The sequence below is a fragment of the Delphinapterus leucas genome, chromosome 2 (genome assembly GCF_059928025.1).
Source record: "Delphinapterus leucas isolate spDelLeu-1000000601 "Yukka" chromosome 2, BTC_Dleu_Yukka2, whole genome shotgun sequence".
In the NCBI taxonomy this organism is placed as follows: Eukaryota; Metazoa; Chordata; class Mammalia; order Artiodactyla; family Monodontidae; genus Delphinapterus; species Delphinapterus leucas.
In genome coordinates this window covers 93236316-93260383 of record NC_143130.1, presented here as the reverse complement: position 1 = coordinate 93260383, position 24068 = coordinate 93236316, and the positions used below count along the sequence as shown (strand labels likewise).

General features: G+C 40.8%; 1 protein-coding gene across 4 annotated transcripts; it reads left to right on the top strand.

Annotated features, from left to right (window-relative positions):
• The first annotated feature begins 3100 nt into the window (after nt 1-3100).
• On the top strand, nt 3101-24066 carry AFG2B (AAA ATPase AFG2B). 4 transcript variants are annotated; one of them, XM_022587191.3, is made up of 8 exons: nt 3110-4155; nt 5273-5458; nt 10524-10682; nt 13963-14172; nt 14681-14905; nt 16269-16403; nt 17289-17414; nt 18882-24066. In XM_022587191.3, the coding sequence occupies exons 1-8, from the start codon at nt 3178-3180 to the stop codon at nt 19047-19049; spliced, it is 2187 nt and encodes a 728-aa protein (XP_022442899.1). In that variant the 5' UTR covers nt 3110-3177; the 3' UTR covers nt 19050-24066. The 4 variants fall into 4 exon arrangements, with proteins under 4 accessions (XP_022442900.1, XP_022442899.1, XP_089763396.1 ...); XM_022587189.3 differs by having other exon boundaries at nt 3111-4272; XM_089907270.1 differs by lacking the exon at nt 13963-14172 and having other exon boundaries at nt 3110-4272.
• Nucleotides 24067-24068: the final 2 nt, after the last annotated feature.

The window sequence follows — 24068 nt, the reverse complement described above, 5'->3', positions numbered from 1 at the left end:
GAATCATCAAATTTTGGGTCATATTAAAAACAAGCAAAAGGACCACACAACTCCTGAGTGGTTTCCCACAAGAAGAAAACTATGTGATTGAATGGTATGATAATGTGGCTATTAAGGTAGTTGAAATAATAGTGTTTCAAATGGTCTGACCTAAAGGGACACAGTGGATTTCACTGGCTGACTAGAAAAGCCAGTTATAGTTCTGCTGAGAATGTGTGAATAATAGCTGGAGGTCCAGGAACAGGATTTCTGTTTGCTTTTGTTTGCAACCTAAGGTGAGAATTCAGCCTTTTAGGGATAGAGAGAAGTGACTATTTTCTGGGTATATGGGTCCTACAAGGTCAGAGAGTTCTAGCTTGACCTTGTATAAAGTCAACCTTTCAGACCAACCCAAAGCAACATGTGGTTCCCTTCATATCATATCCCTAATATTACAGCCTATACATCTGTTTTAAACCAAATTCAGAAAATTCTAAGAGTGATTTAACTTTATTTGCTTCCCTATATTGGCTTTGGTTATGCCCCTTGGCTATGTCTCCTACTTCTTGCACATGACCACATGAGGAGGCAGACTCTTGTGTTCACTCCATTAAACTTTCACTTCCTAGCCAGTTCTGCATTATAGATTACATAAATCTGCCAACTCTTTAATATGACAGCCCTTTGCATATTTAGGACAGTTATCATGTCCTGTCTTCTTTCCCTTTTTTGGATCCCCAAAGCTTCTTGGTACCAGAATAAAAGAACCTCTGTGAGGTAGAGGTATCATAATTGAATAACTTAATGGGCATTTTGTTCACATCTTCAGAGGTAAAAACATTGGCTTTTAAAAAAATTTATTGAACTACAGTTGATTTACAATGTTGTGTTAGTTTCAGGTGTACAGCAAAGTGAATCAGTTGTGCATACACACATATCCATTCTTTTTTCGATTCTTTTCCCATATAGGTTATTACAGAATATTGAGTAGGGTTCCCTGTGCTGTGCAGTAGGTCCTTATTAGATATCTCTTTTATATATAGTAGTGTGTATATGCTAATCACAATCTCCTAATTTATTCCCCCCCCCCCCGCTTTCACCTTTGGTAACCATAAGTTTGTTTTCTCCAACTGGGACTCTATTTCTGTTTTGTAAATAAGTTCATTTGTACCCTTTTTTTAGATTCCACGTAAAAGAGATATCATATGATATTTATCTTTCTCTCTCTGATTTAGTATGATAATCTCTAGGTCCATCCGTGTTGCTGCAAAAAAAAAAACATTGGCTTTTTATTTCAGAAAATACAAAGCTGTTCTTGAAAAGTCTGAGTTTAGAGTCATTGTTCTCCAAAGAGAATAGAAAGCAATACGATTAAGAGAAAGAAGCAAACAGGATGTAATGGGTGATTTACCCATTTCAGGACCTCCTCCTAGTATGCTATTTTCTAGTTCCTTTTACGTTGTTCCAGCACAGTAGTTGGAAACATACAGCAGAGATCTGATAAGTGACTGTGGACTCCAGAAGTTAGTCATAGTGTCTTCCCTGAGGTTTGGATAGAGTGAGGCCAGGAATGGGCACTAGTCATAAGATCCCAGATCTGACAGTACTTTCCATTGAGAAGAGATCACTATAGAGTCTGCAGCTGATTATTTGCATAAGTAGGAAGAAAAAGCGCTCAAACCCCAGTGACTTAAGCATTCCGTCTGCAATCTCAATTTTGTAATCACATAAATTTGGTTTTCAGTGAAAGTGGGAAAAACAGAGGTAGAAAGATGTGAGTAGGATAAAAAACAAGGCATATTATCTTGACTTTGAATGTCTGTAGCTCTCTTTTTTTTTTTTTTTTTTTTTTTTTTTTTTTTTTGCGGTACGCTGGCCTCTCTCTGTTGTGGCCTCTCCCGTTGCGGAGCACAGGCTCCGGACGCGCAGGCTCAGCAGCCATGGCTCACGGGCCCAGCCGTTTCGCGGCATGTGGGATCTTCCCGGACCGGGCAGGCGGACTCTCAACCACTGGGCCACCAGGGAAGCCCTATAGCTCTTTTTGATGAGTAGAATTTAAAAGGATAGGAGGAAAGAGTAATTCCCGGTGGGAAAGGGAGAGGAGAGGTGGAAAGCGAATATTAGGTGGAGGTCTTAATAATGTAGACAGGCATTGCCTCTAATACAGGACTTAGTACTGTTGTGCCCCAGATAGACAATAAGGACTTAATCACATGAACAGAAGAGGTTATGATTAAGTTGTTGTCAAAGAACATTCAAAGGAGAAGTCAGGAATATGAACAGAATGTACTGGTGTGCCACAACTACGTCAGATGGCCTGGTTTTCCTTCTTTCCCTTCTTCAAGGGATTTAAAATGCTACACTGTGATTCTCTTTTGCTCGGCTGATTCTTTTGTATACGAAGGACATGCATGGACTTTACAAACAGGTTGGAACCCAGGTTATCGAAGGTGCCAAGGCTGTATTTCTCATCCACTCCAAGTCACCTAAGACATTAGCACCAGAGCACTCCAAAATACTGTGCCCCTGGGCTTCCCTGGTGGCGCAGTGGTTGGGAGTCCGCCTGCCGATGCAGGGGACGCGGGTTCGTGCCCCAGTCCGGGAAGATCCCACATGCCGCGGAGCGGCTGCGCCCGTGGGCCGTGGCCGCTGAGCCTGCGCGTCCGGAGCCTGTTGTTCTGCAGCGGGAGAGGCCGCAACGGTGAGAGGCCCGCGTACCGCAAAAAAAAAAAAAAAAGGGAAAATACTGGGCCCCTGAGGACTGTCGAGGTTTTTTCACAAAATAGCAAAATCTCTAGGCTCCAAAAGCGCAGATGGTGATGCTCGAGTCCGGGAGCCAGGGAAAGAGAGTGCTATGTGGCGACTCCCCAAACCACCAAGGTACATGCTTAATGACCTAGTAAAGGTAGCTTACGCTGCCTCCCAGACAGCCATGACTAAGGCCTTGTTCGTAAAGCTATGGAAAGGACGACTGGAGTTCATCAAACCCAGCACCACAGCAAACTAGCCCCGAGAGTCCGAGCGTTTAACTTCGTCTAACTTTCCGATTGGTCCTTTCTGCCTCCTGTAAGGGAACGGCAACTGATCCCTGGCGCATGCGCATCACGTGCTTCCGGCAGAGGAGCTCTGTGTACCAGTCTTTCTGGCCCGGGTGGAATTCTTACCCCACTTTCCTGGGCCTTGCGTCTTCCGTGAGTAATGGCTCCGGACTCAGGTCCCTTTCCAGAAGGGCCGCTCTTAAAGCTGCTACCCGTAGACGCTAGGGACCGGGGCACCCAGCGCTGTCGCCTGGGCCCGGCGGCCCTCCGCGCCTTAGGCGCGCACCTGGGCTCAGCGGTGGAGATCTCGCTGCCTGACGGCGGCTCCTGCCTCTGCACCGCCTGGCCGCGGCGGGATGGAGCGGACGGCTTTGTGCAACTGGATCCGCAGTGCGCGAGCCCGGGGGCGGCAGTGGGGGCGCCGGGGTCCCGGGGGAGTCTGAACCTGAGCCGACTCCGGTTAGTGCCCTGCCCGCCCCTTCGGCTCCTCGCCGTGTGGCCGGTGTTGCGGGAGCTGGCGGGCGTGTCTGGTGCCCCAAATCCAGCCGCGGTGCTGGAGGCGGCGCAGGAGCTGCTGAGGAACCGTCCGGTCTCTCTGGGCCACGTGGTGGCCGCTCCTCCGGGCGCTCCCGGCCCGGTGGCCGCCCTGCACATCGTCAGCGGGGCACCCAACCCGAATCCGGCCGGGCTGGTCACCCCTCGCACCCACATCAGTCTGAGCGGGCTACCTCCGTCGGAAGAGGAGCCGCAGCCCGAGGTGCCCCTGGGGGGCCTTTCCGAGGCGGCCGACTCGCTGCGGGAGCTCCTCGACTTGCCGCTCAGCTACCCCCGCGCCTTGGCCTCGCTGGGGCTAGAAGTGCCACGCGGGGTGCTCCTGGCTGGCCCCCCCGGAGTCGGCAAGACCCAGCTAGTGCGGGCCGTGGCCCGAAAGGCGGGCGCGGAGCTGCTGGCCGTGAGTGCCCCCACGCTGCAGGGCTCCCGGCCCGGGGAGACCGAGGAGAACGTGCGGCGGGTCTTCCAGCGCGCGCAGGAGCTGGCCAGCCGCAGGCCCACCCTTCTCTTCCTGGACGAGGTGGACGCCCTGTGTCCCCGGCGGGGCGGCCCACACCAAGCCCCCGAGAGCCGCGTGGTGGCCCAGGTGTTGACGCTGCTAGACGGCATCAGTGGGGGCCGGGAGGTGGTGGTTGTGGGAGCCACCAACCGGCCGGACGCACTAGACCCAGCGCTGCGTAGACCTGGGAGATTTGACCGAGAGGTAAATAGGCTTAGCCAGCTAGCTCATTGCCTCCTGGAACCCCGGCCTCTTCTGGCCCTGGTTGGCTGCCCCGAGGCGTTTGCCACTTAGGTTTGGAAGTCAGTGAAGCTGGAGAGGGGCTCTGTAAAGCAGAGAACCCATTCTCTGGTCCACAAATGATCTGCGAGCCAGGACCCTTTCCCCCTCCAGAGTCAAATTGTTCTGAGAAGCAAGGGGGCCGTTAGGGATGAGTTGTGCAGGTCCTGAGAATGAGGAGTACTATAATCAGTAGTTTAGTTTTTAAGGGAACTGGGACTGCTACAAGCATGTTAAACTCTTACGAATCTGGAAGGAGAATTTAAAGTAGGATAGCCTCAAGAAACAAATGTATTGAAATAAGGGGGAAGGCAGGGAAGGACTAAATCAGAGCAGACATTTAACTCTTCTAGATTTATTCATTCCTTGTTCGAACGCCAGCCTCCTATCCCACAATTGCTCCCTGAGTTGCCAGGAAGGTTGAATATTCAAAGCTGTCCTATTTTATAAACTTCAGTCCTAAATTGATTCTTGATTTCTACTAAATAGTTTGAATAGTGATTATTTAAATGATGTTTGAACTTTGTGGTAAGTTTCTAAAGAGACAGGTGATAATTGCCCACTTTAGCATAATCTGTTTAGAACTTGAGTGGATTTCTTCCTCACACCATGTAGTACCTGTCCTGAATAAGCTCCATAAGAGCAGGGACATAGACTATCTAGTTTACTGGCTCCTAGAACGTGGTAGGTTCTCAAAAATAACAAAAACTTATTAAACGACATATGTAATTTTAACTGTGCAACTTTCTAGCCAGTGTTACTCCTCTGGAAGATAAAGATTTTCATGTATTCAGAATCTAAGGTATGCTTAAGAGTACCCAGTAATAGTTCCAAATTTGTTCGCTAAATTATTATACATGTTTGTGAGGATTAAAAAAATAATATTTTAAGCTGTAAACTTTTTCTTTCCTTGCTTTGCACATAGATTGTCATTGGAACTCCCACACTTAGACAAAGAAAGGCGATTCTACAAGTGATTACCTCAAAGATGCCCATCTCCAGTCAAGTCGATTTGAGCCTCCTTGCAGAAATGACGGTTGGCTATGTTGGTGCAGACCTGACTGCACTCTGTAGGGAGGCTGCCATGCACGCTCTGCTTCATAGTGAGAAGGTAAGAAGGATTGATTTATGACCTTCTATGTGAACCCTTTTATTAACATAACAAGTTAATTTGGAGATTTAAAAAAGTGGTAAGTACATTTTCTTCAAACTTTTGATACCTTCGACAGCTGTTTCTTACATTTTTTTTTTTTAAATAAATTTATTTATTTATTTATTTTTGGCTGCGTTGGGTCTTTGTTGCTGCGCGCGAGCTTTCTCTAGCTGCGGTGAGCGGGGCTACTCTTCGTTGCGGTGCGCGGAGTTCTCACTGTGGTGGCTTCTCTTGTTTCAGAGCGTGGGCTCCAGGCGTGCAGGCTTCAGTAGTTGTGGAGCATGGGCTCAGTAGTTGTGGCTCACAGGCTCAGTAGTTGTGGCATGCAGACTCAGTAGTTGTGGCACACGGGCTTAGTTGCTCCGCAGCATGTGGGATCTTCCCAGACCAGGGCTCGAACCCATGTCCCCTGCATTGGCAGGCACATTCTTAACCACTGCACCACCGGGGAAGTCCTCTTACATATAGTTTTACAACTGAACTCCATAGAAATAGTACATGACTGAAAGTAGGGACGGAGAGCTGAGTTCTTCAGGTTTGCCCAGAGTGTTTTCCCCCACTCCCATAGTAACTCTTTAGTGCTGAAGCCCAGAGCAGTCAGGAAAAAGACAGTGTAACCCCAGAAGAAGTAAACCTATATCTTTTTAATTTTTGTTTTATTTTGAATCTATTTCAGACTTAGAGAAAAGTTGCAAAAATAGTACAAAGAATTTTTGTATATCCTTCACACAGATTCGTCAAATGTAACATTTTATCACTTTTGCTTTATCATACTCTCTTCATGTGTATGAATGTTTATGTGTGTGTGTGTGTGTATATATATATATATATATATACTCATACTCTCAAATGCAGCCATGATGCCCCTTTAGCACTGAAAATTTAAGTGTATATTTCCTAAAAACAAGGACTTTAAAACCACAGTACAATTATCAAGATGAGGAAATTAACACTGACATGATACTTCTACCTAATCTATATAGACCTTAACCAAATCTCACCATTTGTCCCACTAATTTCCTTTGTAGCAAAAATTTTAAAAGGAAAAAAATATTTTTTAATCCAGGATTACACCTTGCATTTAGCTGTCATGGCTGCTTAATCTTTAATCTAGAAACATTCTTCAGTCTTTCTTTTACAACTTTAATTTTTTAAAAATACAGTTCAGTTATTCTATAGAATATTCCTAAGTTTGGGTTTGACTGATGTTTTCTCATGATTTGATTCAGGTTTTGCATTTTTGGCAGAAATATCACAGAAATAATACTGTGTTCTTCTCATTGCATCTGTTAGGTAGCAAATGATATATCTTTGTCCTATTACTGGTGAAATTAACTTTGATTTCTTGGATAAGGTGGTATCTCTGAGATTTCTCCATTTTCAAGATACTGTTTTTTCCCTTTGTTGTTAATAAGCATCTTGAAGGGAAAATAAGCTTTTCTAACTCAGGAGACGATTAGGTGCTTAGGATTTTATTTAAATTCATCTTTGACATTCAAATCCTTAATTCATGACTGCTTTTCTTAAAAATGTTAGGATATTATCTTAAATATAGTAGTTTTCAACACTATAGATTGGAAAATCTGTTCACTTTTATGTAATGTCAACCTGAATCCCTAAACCCCTTCTGAAAAAAATTATTTTCAGCATGCTGAGGATTCTCTTGTAACCTTAAAATTGTTCTTTGACCTTATAATTTTTTAAAACCTAATTCGAGTTTGTTTAAGCTATAAAAGGATGATTTATCATCCTAAATTTTGAAAACCTTTTTACCTAGGTCATTTATATCCTTCCTCATTTTCTTTTCCTTTATTTTTACTCTTACACCAAAGGTGGGGAAGGAGTTATGTGAACTTGTAAGTCCTCATCTTTTCAGTTTAGAACCAAAGCTGCTTGAAGATTTAATGACAAGTCCCACGTGTGAAGATTTGAGGATATATGCCTCTTGAGGGGAAGACAAGAACACCACGGTGTGGGAAAGGAGGTTTACATTTAGAATTCCCTCTGCTTTGAAGTTCCAGGTTTGACCTTAAGCACGTTGGCTTAGGTGGACCATCCAGCTGCAGCCGTCCTAGGGTGGAGCCCACTGCTACTTCAGGAGGGGCCTGCCCAGGCATAGTTACCACAGGTGATGGCTCAGTTCATAAACAGCCAGGGGAAGTGGAAGAAAGAAAGGCAAAAAGGAAGAAGGGGCAGAGGCTTCTGGGAAGGTACTGGCTCCATCTTTTTCTTCTTTCCCTCCCCAGGCAGCTGAGGGGCTGCTGCTGCCTCTATCTGTGCCAGGGCAGACAAGGGCACATCACAGTTTGTTCATCTTTTTGTCAAGTATGCCTTTTAAAGGGTTAGAAAGACAGTTTAACACACACACATATACACATAGAGGGGAAAGGATTTTTATCTGCCTGAAAGGATTATGAAAATCAAATGAATAGTGTATACACAAGTAATCTGCAAGTGTAAATGGGATTTTCAAATGTCAGTTGGTGTTACCTAAAAATTAATTAGTATTCAGTTACCCAATATCTAATACTGCTAACTAGTTAAAAAAAAAAAGCACTATTTCAAAAAACTATTTAATAACATTATTTGTGAGAAATTAAACAAGATAAAAATTATAAAGAAAGTAAAAATTGTCTGAAATCTCACCTCCCAGAGATTATAATTATTGACATTTTTTAGGAAAACTGTTCAGAAAAGCTCCACATATACATATTCACTTATTTAATCTTTCATAAGTGGGATAAAATAGTTTGTTATTGAAAATGGGAATTTCGGGATAACTGAATGTTCAGAATTTGATGTACGAGGACAAATACTTAAATATAATACAGATATTACAAATAGAAATATAAGTTTTTAATAGCCAGAAAGGAAATGATTTACTGATTTGGCCATTTTAGAATGGCAAAACAATACTATTAAAAAAAAAAAGAAAGATGACAAGTTCAAAATCAAAACAAACAAACAATACTATAAGCAAAGGCAAGACATGAGACAGACTGGGAAAAATACTTGCAGCCCATGACAAAAGCCCAATTTCCTTGGTGCAGAAAGAACTCTCACAAAGCAATAAGAAAAGACCAACTATCCAAGAGAAAATGGGTAGCAAGATATGAACTGGTAGTTGACAGTAAAAGGATTACAAATGGCTTATACACATGAAAAATCCTCAACTTCCTTTAAAAATTAATCTTTTGGTTCTTTTTCTTTTTTAAAAACTTATTATTTTGAAATAATTAAAACTTCAGGGAGAGTTCTGAGATAGAGAACTCCTGCTAAATCCTTTATCCAAATTCACCAGTTTTTAACATTTTGCCAAATTAGCTTTATCATTCTCTCTTTTCTCTTCTTCTCTCTGTACAGCTGACCTTTGAACAACACAGGTTTGAACTGCACCAGTCCACTTGATATGTGGATATTTTTCAATAGTAAATACTATAAGTACTGCACGGTCTGGGGTTGGTTGAATCCACACAGACGTGGGGAACGGCAGATATGGGGGGCCACCTCTACTTAAACGAGGATTAACTCCCATGTTGTTCAAGGGTCAACTGCCTAGGTATACACATTGTTTTTTTCTGAATCATTTGAGAAGGGGTTGCATGCATCTTAACCCATTATCCCTTAATATTTTAATGTCCATTTCCTATGAAAAAGTATGTATAATCTCATTATATTCAGGAAATTTAACATTGATCAAAATGTTGTCAGATTTATAGTTCCTATTCTGATTTTGCTAACTGTATCCATTTTTGTAGCATTCTTTTCCTCCAGTACAGGATCTAGTCCAGGATAATGTATTGTGTTTAGTTTTTTGTTTCTTTTTATCTTGAACGCTTCCTTAGCACTTTTTTGGTGTGTGTGCGACATTTGACATTGACGTTTTTCAAGGATGCAGGTCAGTGATTTTATAGAACTTCTGTCAGTTTGGGTTTGTCTGTTTCTTCATAGTCAGATTCAGGTTATGCATTCCCATTGGGGATACTACATAAGTGATAGTGTGTCCTTCTTATGATGTCACATGTGAAGGCACAATACGTCCACCTGCCCCTCATTGGTGATGTCCCTAATGGTGACTGATGTGATCAATCAGTCAAGGTTTTGTCCAGTTTATTTACTGTATAGCTGCTATTTTTCCCTTTGCAACTAATAAGAAATCTGTGAGGAAATGCTCTGAGACAATGCAGACATACTGTTCCTCATCAAACTTTCCCTCCCCTAGATTAGCATCCATTGATTCTTGCCCTAAACAGCCTTTACTGTGATGGTTGCAAAATTGATTTTCTAATTCCATTATTTTCCTCTACCTCACTCTTGATTAAAGAAATTTAATTAACACAATAGTGAGCACCATTTCCTCTCTCACACTGGCCGAAATTTAAGGTTTGGTAATGTCCATTGTTGGAGAGGTGTGGGGAGAACAGCTTCATATATTGGTGCAGCTTTGAGGACAGTTTAGTAGTAGCTGTGAAAATTGTAAGTGTACATACTCTTAAGCACAATAATTCTACTTTAAGGAAATTATTATATAAAATACTTGAGCATGTGCACAAGGACTTTCAGTTGCTGCTTTGTTTTTAATAACAAAAGACTGGAAACAACCTACGTTCAACAGAAGGATGTCGTTAAAATACTCATACAATATGCAGTTGTCAAAAAGAATGAGGTAGAGCTGTATTAGTTGACGTGAAAAGATTTCTAAGATAAATGAAAAAGTACAAATTAATATGTATGGTATGGTCACATTTGTATATCTTTTTGAAAGCATATACGTATGTCATAAAACACTGGAAGAATACACAGGAAACTGTTGACATTCTCTGGGGATGAATATTGGTGGAGTTGAGGGGGAGACATTTAATTTTTTTATACCATGTGTTACAAATTTCTTTATAGTGATAACAAAATAGATGTATAAATTCAAAAGAGGATTTACAATTAAAAAGTAATTGTGTTTGTGTACCACAAAAAAGGCCCACCTGATTTTTGGTTTGATTTTGCTTTTTGGGGTGGATTTCTTCAGAACCAGGACAATCCAATGATTGATGAAACAGACTTCCTTGAAGCTTTTAAAAAGATCCAGCCCTCATCATTTCGAAGTGTCATTGGAATGATGGACATCAAGCCTGTTGGCTGGGAGCAGATTGGTGGCCTTGAAGATGTAAAACTGAAGTTAAAACAGGTGAGATAGAGAATCTGCTTAAGCCAGTAGAATATAACAGTCTAAGTGTAATGCTTTATGGTGAAAACAAGCTGCACTGAAACTTCTTGCCGTCATCACTAATGCGATCCTAACATCTAGATCTAATGGTCGATTTTCAATCCTTATTTAACCGGACTCTATAGGCATCAAATATTATTTTTCATACTTTCCTGCCTCACCCTCTTTTTGTTTGCTTTTTGCTCTAAAGAGTTTATAATTTAGACCGGGGTTAGTAAACTCTTTTCTGTAGAGGGCCAGAGTAAATATTTTAGGCTTTGTGGTCTCTGTTGCAACCACTCAACCCTGCCATTGTAGCACGAAAACAGTCATAGACAGTATGTAATGAGTATCTGTGTTCTGATGGAACTTTATTTATGGACACCGAAGTCATATAATTTTCACGTCACAAAATAGTATTCTTTTGAATTTTTAAAAAAATTTTATTTATTTATTTTTGGCTGTGTTGGGTCTTCGTTTCTGTGCGAGGGCTTTCTCTAGTTGCGGCGAGCGGGGGCCACTCTTCATTGCGGTGCGCGGGCCTCTTACTGTTGCGGCCTCTTGTGTTGCGGAACACAGGCTCCAGACGCGCAGGCTCAGTAGTTGTGGCTCACGGGCCCAGTTGCTCCGTGGCATGTGGGATCCTCCCAGACCAGGGCTCGAACCCATGTCCCCTGCATTGGCAGGCAGATTCTCAACCACTGCGCCACCAGGGAAGCCCTGAATTGTTTATTTATTTATTTATTTATTGAGCATTTGGAAATGTAAAAACGATTCTTATTAGTTCATGGGCTATACAAATACAGATTCTTTGTTCATAGGCCTGAGTTTGCCCTGGGACTGGTAAAAACACAAAATTATAATAAACAGTCAGTATGGCCTGGGTGGCTACTTGATACTGGTTCTCACAGTGGCTGTTGAGGGACACAGCTCTTCAGCCCTTCTTACCTGCATTGCAGGTTCAGCAGTTGATTTTGCCAATACCCCTTTGGGTGATCCTGCCATAAGGAAGTAGGTTTCTCTAATTGCACACACACAAGACTGATTTATAAGTATCAATTATAATTTATTTGTCTTAACTGGAAGCTATATCTACAGTGAACCCTGGAATCCTTGTGTCCATGGATAAGCACGTTTATAATATGCCCTAATTATTTATTTATTTATTTATTTTTGGCTGCGTTGGGACTTCGTTGCTGCATGTGGGCTTTCTCTCGTTGCAGTGAGCGGGGGCCACTCTTCATTGCGGTATGCAGGCTTCTCACTGCGGTGGCCTCTCGTTGTGGTGCACGGGCTCCAGGCTTGTGGGCCTCAGCAGTTGTGGCACACGGGCTCAGTAATAGTGGCTTGCGGGCTCTAGAGTGCAGGCTCAGTAGTTGTGGCTCATGGGCCTAGTTGCTCTGCAGCATGTGGGATCTTCCCTGACCAGGGATCAAACCTGTGTCCCCTGCATTGGCAGGCAGACTCCTATCCACTGCGCCACCACGGAAGTCCCCCTAATTTTTTACATGCTTTGTCTCATTTAATCTTCACAAAACACATGTGGGAGATGAGTAACACCTTCCTGTTAGAAACACTGTTTCTTTAGCTCTGAATATTAAGCTTTCCTGCCTTTCTGAGCACTCGTCTCCCCTACCTTAAATGTTAGTTCTCCAAGCTCCTGAGAGTTTTCTTTTTGCATTTTCTGAGTGAGCCTTTGATCTCCTCAATGTCCCAGGCCTCAGCTGTCCCCTGAAAAATGCTAACTCAGAAATCTTTATATCCAGCACAGATAGTTCTTTTGATCATTAGAACTACTTAAATGCCTGCCTACTGGATAACTTCCAGGGGTCTCAAACTCAGCATGTCCAAAGTTCAGCTAATCAGTTCCACCTCTACACCTGGATTCCCTCCCTCAGTGAATGCAGCCAGTCACCCCATCCCCTCACTCAGAAACCTGTCTTCTGAATGCATGGAGTCATGTCATACATCACGTAACTTCCCCTCTGGATTTCCCCTGCGTATAATACAGTTACATTTTATGTTTCATATACATCCCTGCCACACCACCTCTGCTGCCTGTGACACATCAAGCCTTATTATTTTTGTAGTCTGAATCCTTGCAAGAGACTGCTAAGTGGTCTCCCTCCCTCTAGTTTCATTTCCTTCTATCCATTCTCTATACTGCTTCCTCATTGTTGACTAAAACTGTCAAGGCCCAATGTGATCTGAATCCTACTTCCACTTCAGCTCTATCGCGTCTTGCCTCCCTCATCCTCCCCTCTGTTCCTGCTTACTGTTGGGAGATGAATTGGATGCTTTCATGTGTCTCTGTATATATTGTTCCTTGTCTGTGGAATGCCCTTCTCTGGTCTGCTTGTTAGTTTACAAGCCTGTCTCCCCAACTAAAATAGGAGTTTCTAGGTACAGGGGTCTTGTCTATCCCTTTCTGTAGAGGCAATATATCAGTAGTTAAGAGCTTGTGCTCTTGCTCTACACTGTCTGGGTTTAGTCTTAGTTCTGCTGCCTCGCTAGCAGTAAGATAAGATCTGGGCGGGTTACTTCACTTTTTTAGCCCGAGTTTCTGCATCTGTGAAGTTATGATGATAACAGAACCATCTACCTCAGAGGTAGTGAGGATTTACTTACTATTATTAGTGCCTACTTTGTGAAGGTGTCACTCTAGGTGATGGGGATTTAGAGGTGAACTTTGCTTACATTCTAGCAGGAGCAGAATGACTAACTCATCATGGAAAAATAGTAGTTTCAGACAGCAACTGAATAAGTGCTCCAAAGATGGGTAGTAGCGTAGACTGCCTAGGAGGAGGAGGATCTGCTTTAACTACAGTGGTTAGGGAAGACCTCTCCAAGGAAATGACATATGAGTGGAGACATGTATGATGAGGGATAGCACACAAAGATCTTAAGGGAGTGTTCAGGCAGAGAGAGACTAGCAGGTAAAGGCCATGAGATGGGAACAAACTGGAGTGTTTGGGCGATGGGTTATGTGAGGCCTTGTAAGCAGTGGTAAGTTAGGAGTTTGGATTTGGATTTTATTCTAATTCTGATGAGAAGTCATGGAAAGATTTTAAGCAGGAAGTGATGTGACCTCACTTAGGTCATAAGGTCACTGGCTGCTGTGTGGAGATCGGACCACATTTCCAGCTCATAGCAGGTACCTGAGGGTTGTTGAATGCATGAATTTACTGAATTTTTTGATGTTCATCATTATACTAAAACAACTCTCTCTTTTTGTGTCCTGTCTCTTTTTGTGTACTTTTAGAGCATTGAATGGCCTCTGAAATTCCCTCGGGAATTTGTTAGGATGGGCCTGACAGAGCCAAAGGGAGTTCTCCTGTATGGTCCCCCTGGGTGTGCTAAAACCACCCTGGTGAGGGCCCTGGCCACGAGCTGTCATTGCTCTTTTGTTTCAGTGAGCGGAGCTGATCTCTTTTCACCTTTTGTTGGAGATTCAGAAAAAATCTTGTCTCAGGTTTGTTTTTTTATTTTCCCTCATGCAGTTAAGTTTACTTTTGAATTTTCGTTTCATGCCTTAAGGATAAACCTTATTTTTTTAAATATAACTGGCTTTTTTTCCTATTAGGAAAGTTATACCTGATTGTGTATAGAAAATATAGAAAAGTGTAAATAAGAAATCCTCCATAATTCCTCTACCTACTGTTAACATTTTGGTGAATTTCCTTTGCTTTTCAGTTTCCTTGGGCAGGGACTGGGTGGATGGTAATATATATCTGTGATTTTTTAACTTAATATTATCACTTTTAAAATTCAATAATATTAAATATTCTTTGAAAATATGATTTTAACCCCCATATAATACTGTTATTCCTTATTTATTCATTCCCTGGTTCTTAGACATTTAGAATCTTTCCCTTCTTTTTATATTTTAAAATTATAAATACAGAGTAATGCAGAAAACATATTCATATGAATAAGGCATGATGTATAGCTTTTAAATATTTCCGTTTTTCGAACAAAAGGTATTTCGACAAGCAAGAGCAAATACTCCAGCAATTGTGTTTTTGGATGAAATTGATTCAATCTTGGGCTCTCGATCAATCAGCAGAACAGGATGTAATGTTCAAGAACGTGTTCTTTCTGTTCTCCTAAATGAATTAGATGGTGTTGGATTGAAGACTATAGAGAGAAGAGGGAGTAAATCAGATCAACATGGTAAATACAAGGAGCTGGAAAAAAACGAAGAGGTATTTATTAGCCAGAATACACCAAAAATCCAGGCCAGCATTAAGTAGAATGCATCTGCACTAGCTTTCCCTATGCTGGATTCATCTCATAGAATTATATAATTTCAGTGTGACTCTTAGGACTTTTACAGAGCTGGTAAAATAGTGATTTACCTGGGAAAGGTGAGGCAAATTTTATAATAAAGTATCTTAGATATATATGAATGTGAATTTTTTCCTAAGATTAGAAACATAACTACCTATTGCTAGTGGAGAAGGGAGTTTCTTCTTATTTTTATACCCTGAAAAACTAGTGTTCATCCCTTTCTAAAATTGTTTATGTGAAATGAAACATAACCCATGTTTGGGTTACTGATCATTGGAAATAATGATCAGTAATTGAAAATTTTCAGTTTTCTTAAGGAATGGGTTTCCTTGGTTATAACAAAGTTAAAGTGACCTTGGAAATCCTCTTCCTCTCTTCTGAGCCTTCTCCAGATAGAGTTTGGTATCCTTAAGTAATTCCTGACAGATAATTTTTTTTCTTTTATTTTTTTCTTGTTCTTACTTGTTTCCCATTTTTTAAATTGTTCCATGGAAAGAGAGTCTTAACAGCACCTTAGGAACATATGCCACTAGAATTTGATGGGACCCATCAGGTTTTCTAATCAGATCTCCTCATCATGCAGGATTTCCTTGTATAGCCTCTGACTGGTGTTTACCCAGCCTCTGCTAAAATACTTGCAGATATAGGGAACTCATTGCTTTGAGAGATCACATCACTGGAGAACTGCTCTGATAATAAAGTTCAACAATTTTGAATGCTTAGCATGTGTAAGGCCTTGTTCTGATTGCTCTTAGATATTTCTTATCTTCAGGATTTATATAAATGCAGCTTATGTTAATTGTCATATTTCTGCCTTTGGAAAGAAAACAAAGAGGTAAAATAAATCTCCCTCTTCAAGAACATGAGAGCCAAGACTTTTCATAGCTATACATGTGTTAGTCAGATGCTTCTGTCTTTTCAAGTCGTCCATTTAAGTTGTAATCATTCACTGGGGCTCAGGTGCATTTAGGTCAACAGATAGATGTACTCTGCTGTGGTGTAAAGCTTTTCATCAGTTCTCACACTGAGAGGTGTCCCATCAGGATTGACCACTCCCTTCACTGTGTACACAGAGTAACTCTTTGATAATAATTTGTTTCTGGGGTACCTTGATATTAAGAAGGTGGTCTGGAAAGGAAATGTAAGCATTCTAGTCCCAAGAAAAAAATATCCCCCTATTTAGAAACAAATGGACCTTCTGATTTGTAATTTTAAAAAAAATACATTTAATAATTAACAACTTATTGACATTACTTTGTGTTGTATGTTTTCCCTCAGCTAGAGTTTCAGGAAGTTTTTAATAGCAATGTCATGATTGTTGCAGCAACAAATAGACCTGATGTGTTAGATGATGCCTTGTTACGGCCTGGAAGATTAGACAAGATTATTTATATTCCACCTCCAGATGAAAAGGTAATCATTGTGCACATTTACTCTGTGTGCATTTCTAACAACACATCAGTGTCTGAGCTCTAAGAAGACGGCAGAATTGAATCCCTTACTGGGTGTAGGTGTACATGGTATGTGTCCTATATTGAATTCTGCATTTTTCCTTATCTGGGCCCGTCATAAATCATCATTTTCATCTGCTTTTGCTGGGTTCTCTGGCCCTGTTTTCAGAGAAACATAAGCCTAAAAGCAAGGTAGTAATTTCCTTTTTGTGGAAGACTCAGAATACTGAGTTTATCGAGTCTACTCAACATTATTTTGCAACTAGAATGGAGGAATCCTAAAGTGTTAAAAGGGTTTTGGAGGTTATCTGGGTCAGCATTCTTATTTTTCAGTGGAGAAATCTGAGGTTACAGAGATTATACAATGTATCCACAGCCAAAGAATCAGTAAATCCATTGCCCTTCACATCCAGAGCCACTGGCAGTGAGTGGTGAAAGACACAGAAAATGAATTTTTTTCCTTCCTTAGGCTTTTACCAGATTTTGAAGGGATGGAAAAAAAATTATATCTATTTTATTTTTAAATTGTGTCTGATAATTTATGTATTTGCTTTTGAACCATGTCTGATGGGACTGTTTGTACCCAAAAGAGAGATTCATCAAGTCTCTTAAAGATTATATCTGTGGTTGGCTGTTTTTTAAATTAATCATAAAAATATTAAAATGTATCATGATGTCACATTTACTTTCTGCTTGAGAAGAAGTGATTCTTTCTTATTGTTTCTGAAATATATATACTTTCTCTGTAATATGATAGAAAACTCTAACTTGAAATGTTTTAATACAGCATTGTATCAGACATAAATGTTGTAAGGTTATAAACATATTATTTTTTATTTTGTTCCAGGGCAGGCTTTCTATTCTGAAAGTCTGTACAAAAAACATGCCAATGGGGCCTGATATTTCCTTAGAAAACGTAGCAGCAGATACCTGTTTTTTCTCTGGAGCTGATCTTGGAAACCTCTGCAAAGAAGTAAGTTAATTAATGGAGAAAACCTATAGTTCAAAACATTTTTTCAGAACTTCATTCACTTGGCAGTATTTACTGAAAGGGAGGCACCATGTGAGGTGAAAAAGACCACTGTGGTCCCTTACCTTCTCTTCAGAGCTTACAGGTTGATGGGGCAGTGGGGGAGGTGCAGAGAGGTAATACTGAATTAAAACATGTAGTGAGTCAGGGAAGTTCAGGGTGCTGTGGGAGTACCTAGGAAGGACACCAGTCCAGACCTGGGGGCATCAGAGAAGGCTATCTGAGAGAGGGTGTGTGTACATTGAAACTGGAAGGATGATTAGAGAGTTAGCTAGGCTAAGGGAGAGAAGCGGAGTGTTTGAGGCAGAAGGAATAAAATGTGCAGCAACTGGAGGTGAGAAATGACATTATTGAAGAGGTGGAGTGGACAGTGGCCAGATCACACAGGTTCTTGTAGGTCACTTTAAGGCATTTAGTCTTTATGTTGGCTGCCAAAAAAGGCAGCCACTGTTGGGTTTTTCCTTTCTATAAACTTGTGTTAAATATAACATTCAGAAAAATGCACAGATCAGAAGGATATGGTGCACTGAATTAACATAAAGTGAACACACTTGTATAACCACCTCTCCAGAAGCTTCCCGTGGGCCTTCCCACTCTATCCCAAAAGAGAACCACTCTCCTGACTTCCAGCACTGGGGAGATTAGTTTTGCCTGCTTTTGCACTTTATATAGATGGAACCCATACGGTATGCTTTTCTGTCTGCTTCTTTAACTCAAGATTATGTCTGTGAAGTTCATCCGTTGTTTTGTGTGTAGCAGTAGTTTGTTCATTTCCATTGCTTATAATATTCTAATATATGAATGTGCTGCATTTATATACGCATTTTATCTTTGAACATTTGTGTTACAACTTTTTTGCTATTATGAGTTATGCTGCTATGAACAATCTTGTATGCGTCTATTGGTATACGTGTGTGTGTGTGTATGTCTATTTCGTATACAAAGAGAATTGGTGGGTCATCTAGTATGTGTTGATCTGTTCCTTTATGATCAGTGCTGTTTCCTGTTTAAAAACTCCTACTCTGAGGTCAGGAATATAGTCTCTCTTTTTGTAACTTAATTTTTTTTTTTATTGGCGTATAGTTGATTTAAAAAATTTTTATTTTATACCGGAGTATAGTTGATCTCATCTTTAAAATATATGCACTCACAATGTCTATATTATTCTGCAGTCTGCTTTCCCCCCAACCCCCAACCAATTAAGGCTAGAATTTAATGTAGAAGAAAAGATGGTCTACTGAGAGGACTTTTAATCACTTTAACTTTTTAGCTTAATGTTTCTAGCATCATGAATATTGAAATTCTATGAAGTGAGACTGAGATTTTTGTGTTCAGATTTTAAAGTATTACCGTATATTATAAAATAACAATGAAGCATATTTATTATTTCCTATTGTTTGTCTCTTATAGGCCGCCTTGCTGGCTCTGCAAGAAAATGGACTGGAAGCGACCACAGTGAAACAAGAGCACTTTCTAGAATCACTTAAGACTGTAAAACCATCCTTAAGTCACAAGGATTTGACTTTATATAAAAACTTATTTCAGAAACAAGGATTTTCTAACTTAGAAGATATTTAAAAATTATTTTACATACCTGCTTAAGGATTAACTTAAATGTGAACGTGCATTATAATTTGCAGCTTCACACTTTGTGTGTGTTATTTCCTATAAATAAAAAAACTTGTGCCTAATAAGCTAAGATTTCATACTTACAGAAAAGTTAAAAGAATAATACAAAGAACTCTTATATACTCTTAACCCAGATTCTCCAATTTTTAACATTTTCCTACATTTGTCTCCTTTCTCTCTCTCCCTCCTCCCCACCACAGTATTTTTCTGAACTATTTAAAAGTAGATTTTACACATCATGCCCCTTTATCCCTTTAATACTTCAGTGTACATTTCTTATAAATGAGGTTATTTTCTTACATGACCACAGTGCAGTTATCAAATTCAAGAAATTTAACATTGATACAACATTTTAATCTATTGACAATGAATTTCATCCATTGTTCCAATAGTAATTGTTTTCCCATTACAAGATCCAGTTTAGGAGCATACACTGCACTTAGTTGTCATGTCTCTTTAGCCTCTTTGCCTTTTTTAATCTGAAACAGTTCCTCAGTCTTTCTTGACCTTGACACTTTTGAAGCGTACAGACTAAGTATTTTATAGAACAGTTGGTTCCTAATTAGTGTTTGTCTGATGTGCATCATGATAGGTTCAGGTTATGCATCACCAGTGGAGCATATGTATGTGCTGTCATGTCCTCGGATCACAGCTGGAGGCACGTGACATCTGCACATTATTGGTGATGTTAATTTTGATCACTTGTTTATGATCTTGTCCATCTTCTCCACTGTATAGCTACTAGTTTTCCTTTTGTAATTGTGAGTATTTTTTAAGGAGATAGGTTATATATAAGTTTTTATTTTCCTTTATTAAAAGAGTAATAATGCTAGAAAATGTAGATAAACATGAAGAAAACATGTGGGTATTTAACTTTCCAGTCCCTTACACATGTGTAGATAACTTTTTAAAACCAAAAGCATGGTACTGTGTAGCTCTTGTTTTTCTCACCTAACAGTATCTGGTAAGCATCTTACTGAGCCTTTCTTCACTCTCAAGGTGCCATACAGGGTGCAGGAGTGTTCGTGAAGGAGACAGACATGGCACTGATAGGGCAGCTGGGAGCGGAGACCTCCAACAAATCATGCAGTGTGAATTAAACACAGGAGACGAGCTTCAAAGGAAGTATAGGTACAGTCAGGACATGGTGCGTGAACTATATGAAGTCATAAATGTCAAGCAGTTGGAAAGTTTTCTATATCTGACGGGAGCCAGTACTGTTATTAAGCAAAACCTCACTATTGGGGAACAATTAAGGAAAAGGCCTGTCTTATTTATAGGTATAAAATGTAATTCAGTTAAAATTATTCTAACAACCTGACTCTTGCTTTTGAGTAGTAGGGAAAATACCTAGAAACTTTTTTAGAATTCTGAATATTTTCATTCATGTTCTGTCCATTATTGATTTCACAGGAAAAGGCAGCCATTAGGCCTTTGCCATCCCTAGGCCTGAACCCCTTAACTCAGATTCTAGCTGTATGCTCCTTGTTTTTTCCTAGAGAAAGTTTCTAGTGGTCAGCCAGGAAATTTAGTACCCACACTTTGGTTAGAGGCTGAGTTTTTATTTGAAAATGTCTTTTTAAACTGTAACTTTGCAACAGAACTTTGGAAGCCTCCTGAGGACAAAAACCATGTTTCTTCTCTCATTGAAATAAATCAGTAAATGATGAAGTCAGATCAAGGATTTCTTTGACTCAACTTCAGTGTGATTAGAGGATGGCTCTGGGAAATTTCCAAAAGCTGTGTTCGTAATCGGTGAGAAAACACTTCAGCTTCTAAATATTATACCTGGGAAGTGTGAACAGCTTTACATTAAGCTCAAACTCCTTTCTGAGCCACATTACAGCATTAAACAATGTATCAATAGTACACTCCCAGACCATCTGAAATTTAGCAAATCCATATTTGCTAAACCTGGTAACTAGGCAGCCACTGAAGGGTGGGCAGAAAGAATTCCAACACAAAATATTTAATGAAAGGATATTCTATTTTTCTTATAAAGCCTGAGCTGGGCTGATTAAAATCTAAGTTTAAATTCCTAACGTGGGAACCAAGTAGCTGTGGTTCCATGCTCCTGCAAGCCCGGGTTGCAGCAGCTAGAGAAGGTTCTGGAAGTTTCTGGCAATTGGGGTGGGGAGGAGAAGCTCCCCCAAGGGATTTCGGGCTTTGGAGCAGCCACAGAGGGTAATGCTGGTGAGTATCCTGAGTGGGTTCCTTTGGGGCACTGCCAAGATTTGAAGGGTGAGAACTGTGCCTGCTAGTTAGTCATTCTGGGAAAGACTAAACACAAGCTCAGTAAACCTGGGCATTAACCGAAAGAGGGAAAGTATGGCTTTCAGGGTCTAGTTCTCATTGTGAGCTTTAGAACAGCCAGTCTAAAATTTCCTGATCAACAGTAGCGAGGTAATCTGCATGATAAAGACCCCTCTGGTTCCTTCCCACCCACCCCCTCCTCCCACCCCATTCTGGCCCCCAAAAGAAGACAGTCTGGCTTGAAACGAGCATTTTCTTTTGCTACTACTTCTTGCCCCACCCTCCTGCCTTTATAAAAGCTTTCTGTTTGTACTACCCCTTGGAGCACCCTGCTAGTTCATGAATCATTGAATGAAGCCAATTAGATCTTCAAATTGACTCAGTTGAATTCTGTTTTTTAACGCCATATACAATTTATAAATTTTTTAAACATTTTATTCTGAACATTTTCACACACATTTAATAATATAACAAACTCCCACATATCTGTCACCTAGATTGAATAATTAGTATTTTGCTAAATTTGCTTCATTTTCTACTGAAAAACTGAAGTATTTTCAGGTAAATCCCAAACATAATGATATTTCTTAATTATTTCCACATATAATCTCTTTAAAAATGTGTTTTTTAAAAAAAAAAAACAACCATAATACCATTATCACACCTGAAAAAATCAACAGTACTCCCTTTAATATCATTTCATATCTGGTCTGTAAGTTTCTCTAGTTGCCCCCAAAATGTCTTTACAGTTGGTTTGTCTATTTCTATGTTCAAATAAATATCCTCACCTTTGGTAAGATTTCTCAGAGCCCATTAGTCAGAATTAATTATCGGTCTTTGGCACCAGATCATGACAGAGCGTGTTAGAGTTACTTACAGGCGCTAAATTGTAAGAAACGTGAAGTAAGGGACTTGTGTTTTATTCTTTTAAATTTACCATGCCCCATTCCGAGAATAATGCCTAGGCTATTACAAAACTGCATTTTGAAAAGAAATGACATTGGCAAAGCAGGGCTCTAAGTTTAAGGTCATTACTAGGCATGGGCTACACGCCCCCCGCCCCAGGGCGCGCCACGTGGCTTGCAGGATCTTACTTGCCCCACCAGGGATGGAACCCGGGCCCCCAGCAGTGGAATCATGGAGCCCTAACTACTGGACCGCCAGGGAATTCCCAAGGGCTACACATTTTAATTTTAATTTGTGGGCCATGATACATTCCTATAAGATTTCCTTTTTCTCCTGCTTGTATCCTAGAAAAAACAATTTATCTTTAATTAGCAAATTGAGGCTTTTCTTAGAACCTTCTGACAAAAGAAGCTTTAGAGATTCTGCAGAAGGAGCATTAAAAGGCTTCTTTGATTCTATTCAATACAAACCACGGAAAATGTTGAATTTTCTCTGAAGTAGTCAACAAACGTCTCCAGCTACAGCTCGAGTTACACAGTAAGAACCCTTGTCAGTGACTGGGTGAGAAGTTACATTTATGATCTCCCTTATATAAAACAAATCTTTGCAAAAAATAATTACTATTTATTGAATGCCTACTACAGGCAAGGCAGACTGCTACATGCTTTGCATACATTCTAACATTTTTTCCAACTCCCTGCCGAGCCAGGTTTGTCCCCATTTTACAGATATATAAACTGAGAGTCATGAAGGTTAAGTAGTTTCCTCGAAGTCAATCAGCTAATAAAGTATGTCAGGGGTGGGCTCTGAACTCACGTCAGTTTGAATGCAAAGCCCATGACTAGAAATAAAATGGGGCTGAAACAGAGCTGGGTCTGGCCGTTTAGAAAACATTAAGATGTTTTCGTTTTTATGCTAACTCATAGCTTGAACTTCAAACAGTTTTAAAATAATTGTTTTAAAAATAACTATTTTTAGATAACTGAGCTTGCACTCTTGACTTAATCGCAGTTGCTAAGAGCAGGGTGCAGAAAGAACAGTGCTGCCTGACTGCCGGCCAGACCGGGCTTCTGATTCCATCTCCGCCGCTTACTGGCTATGTGCCTAGAGCATCTCTGAGCCTAAATAACATACCTTGCAAAAATGTCGAGAAGATTCCAGTACAGTGCCTGACACACAGATACTGATTTAATTATTATTCCCGTGGTTCTGCAGCCGCCTTCATGCTCCGTGAAAGGCTAGGCTGCTAGCTTAGGGGCGAGTTCCTTCAGGGTCGTCTCAGAGATATTCTCCTGGAAACCTCTCCGGTTGATTCTTTTTGTTTCTTCTCCCTAATCTCCTGATTTTTTTTTTTTAATGGAAAAAATCAGGACAACAAGGAATTATTCTGAAAGGAAATTTACAACTTAAATTATCTCCATAAGTGCGCCACATCACATTTTTGGAGCTTTTAAAGTGACTTGGATTAATTCTAGTTTACCTGCCTGCACCAAGGAGCCTCCCATGGGACCCCCGGATCTGCGGCTCCTTTTCCGGACCTCCTTTTAGACGGGCTGTTTTTCACCTGTTCTTGGCCATCCAAGCGCCCCTAGTTCTCAGTTCCACCCCCTTGCAGACCCGCCAACGCCCAGCCTGGGCTCGCTCCGAGCGGCGGGTAAAAACCGCGGCAGGCGGCAGGGAGCGCTAGCGTCCTGCTGCGCGGAAATTGAAGGCCCGGCGTCCCGCAGGGGGCGCGCCCGGTTGCCGGGCGCCCGGCATGGAAAGCGAGTCAAGCCCCGCACGCCCCCTGCGCGGCCCGCGTGACCAGAA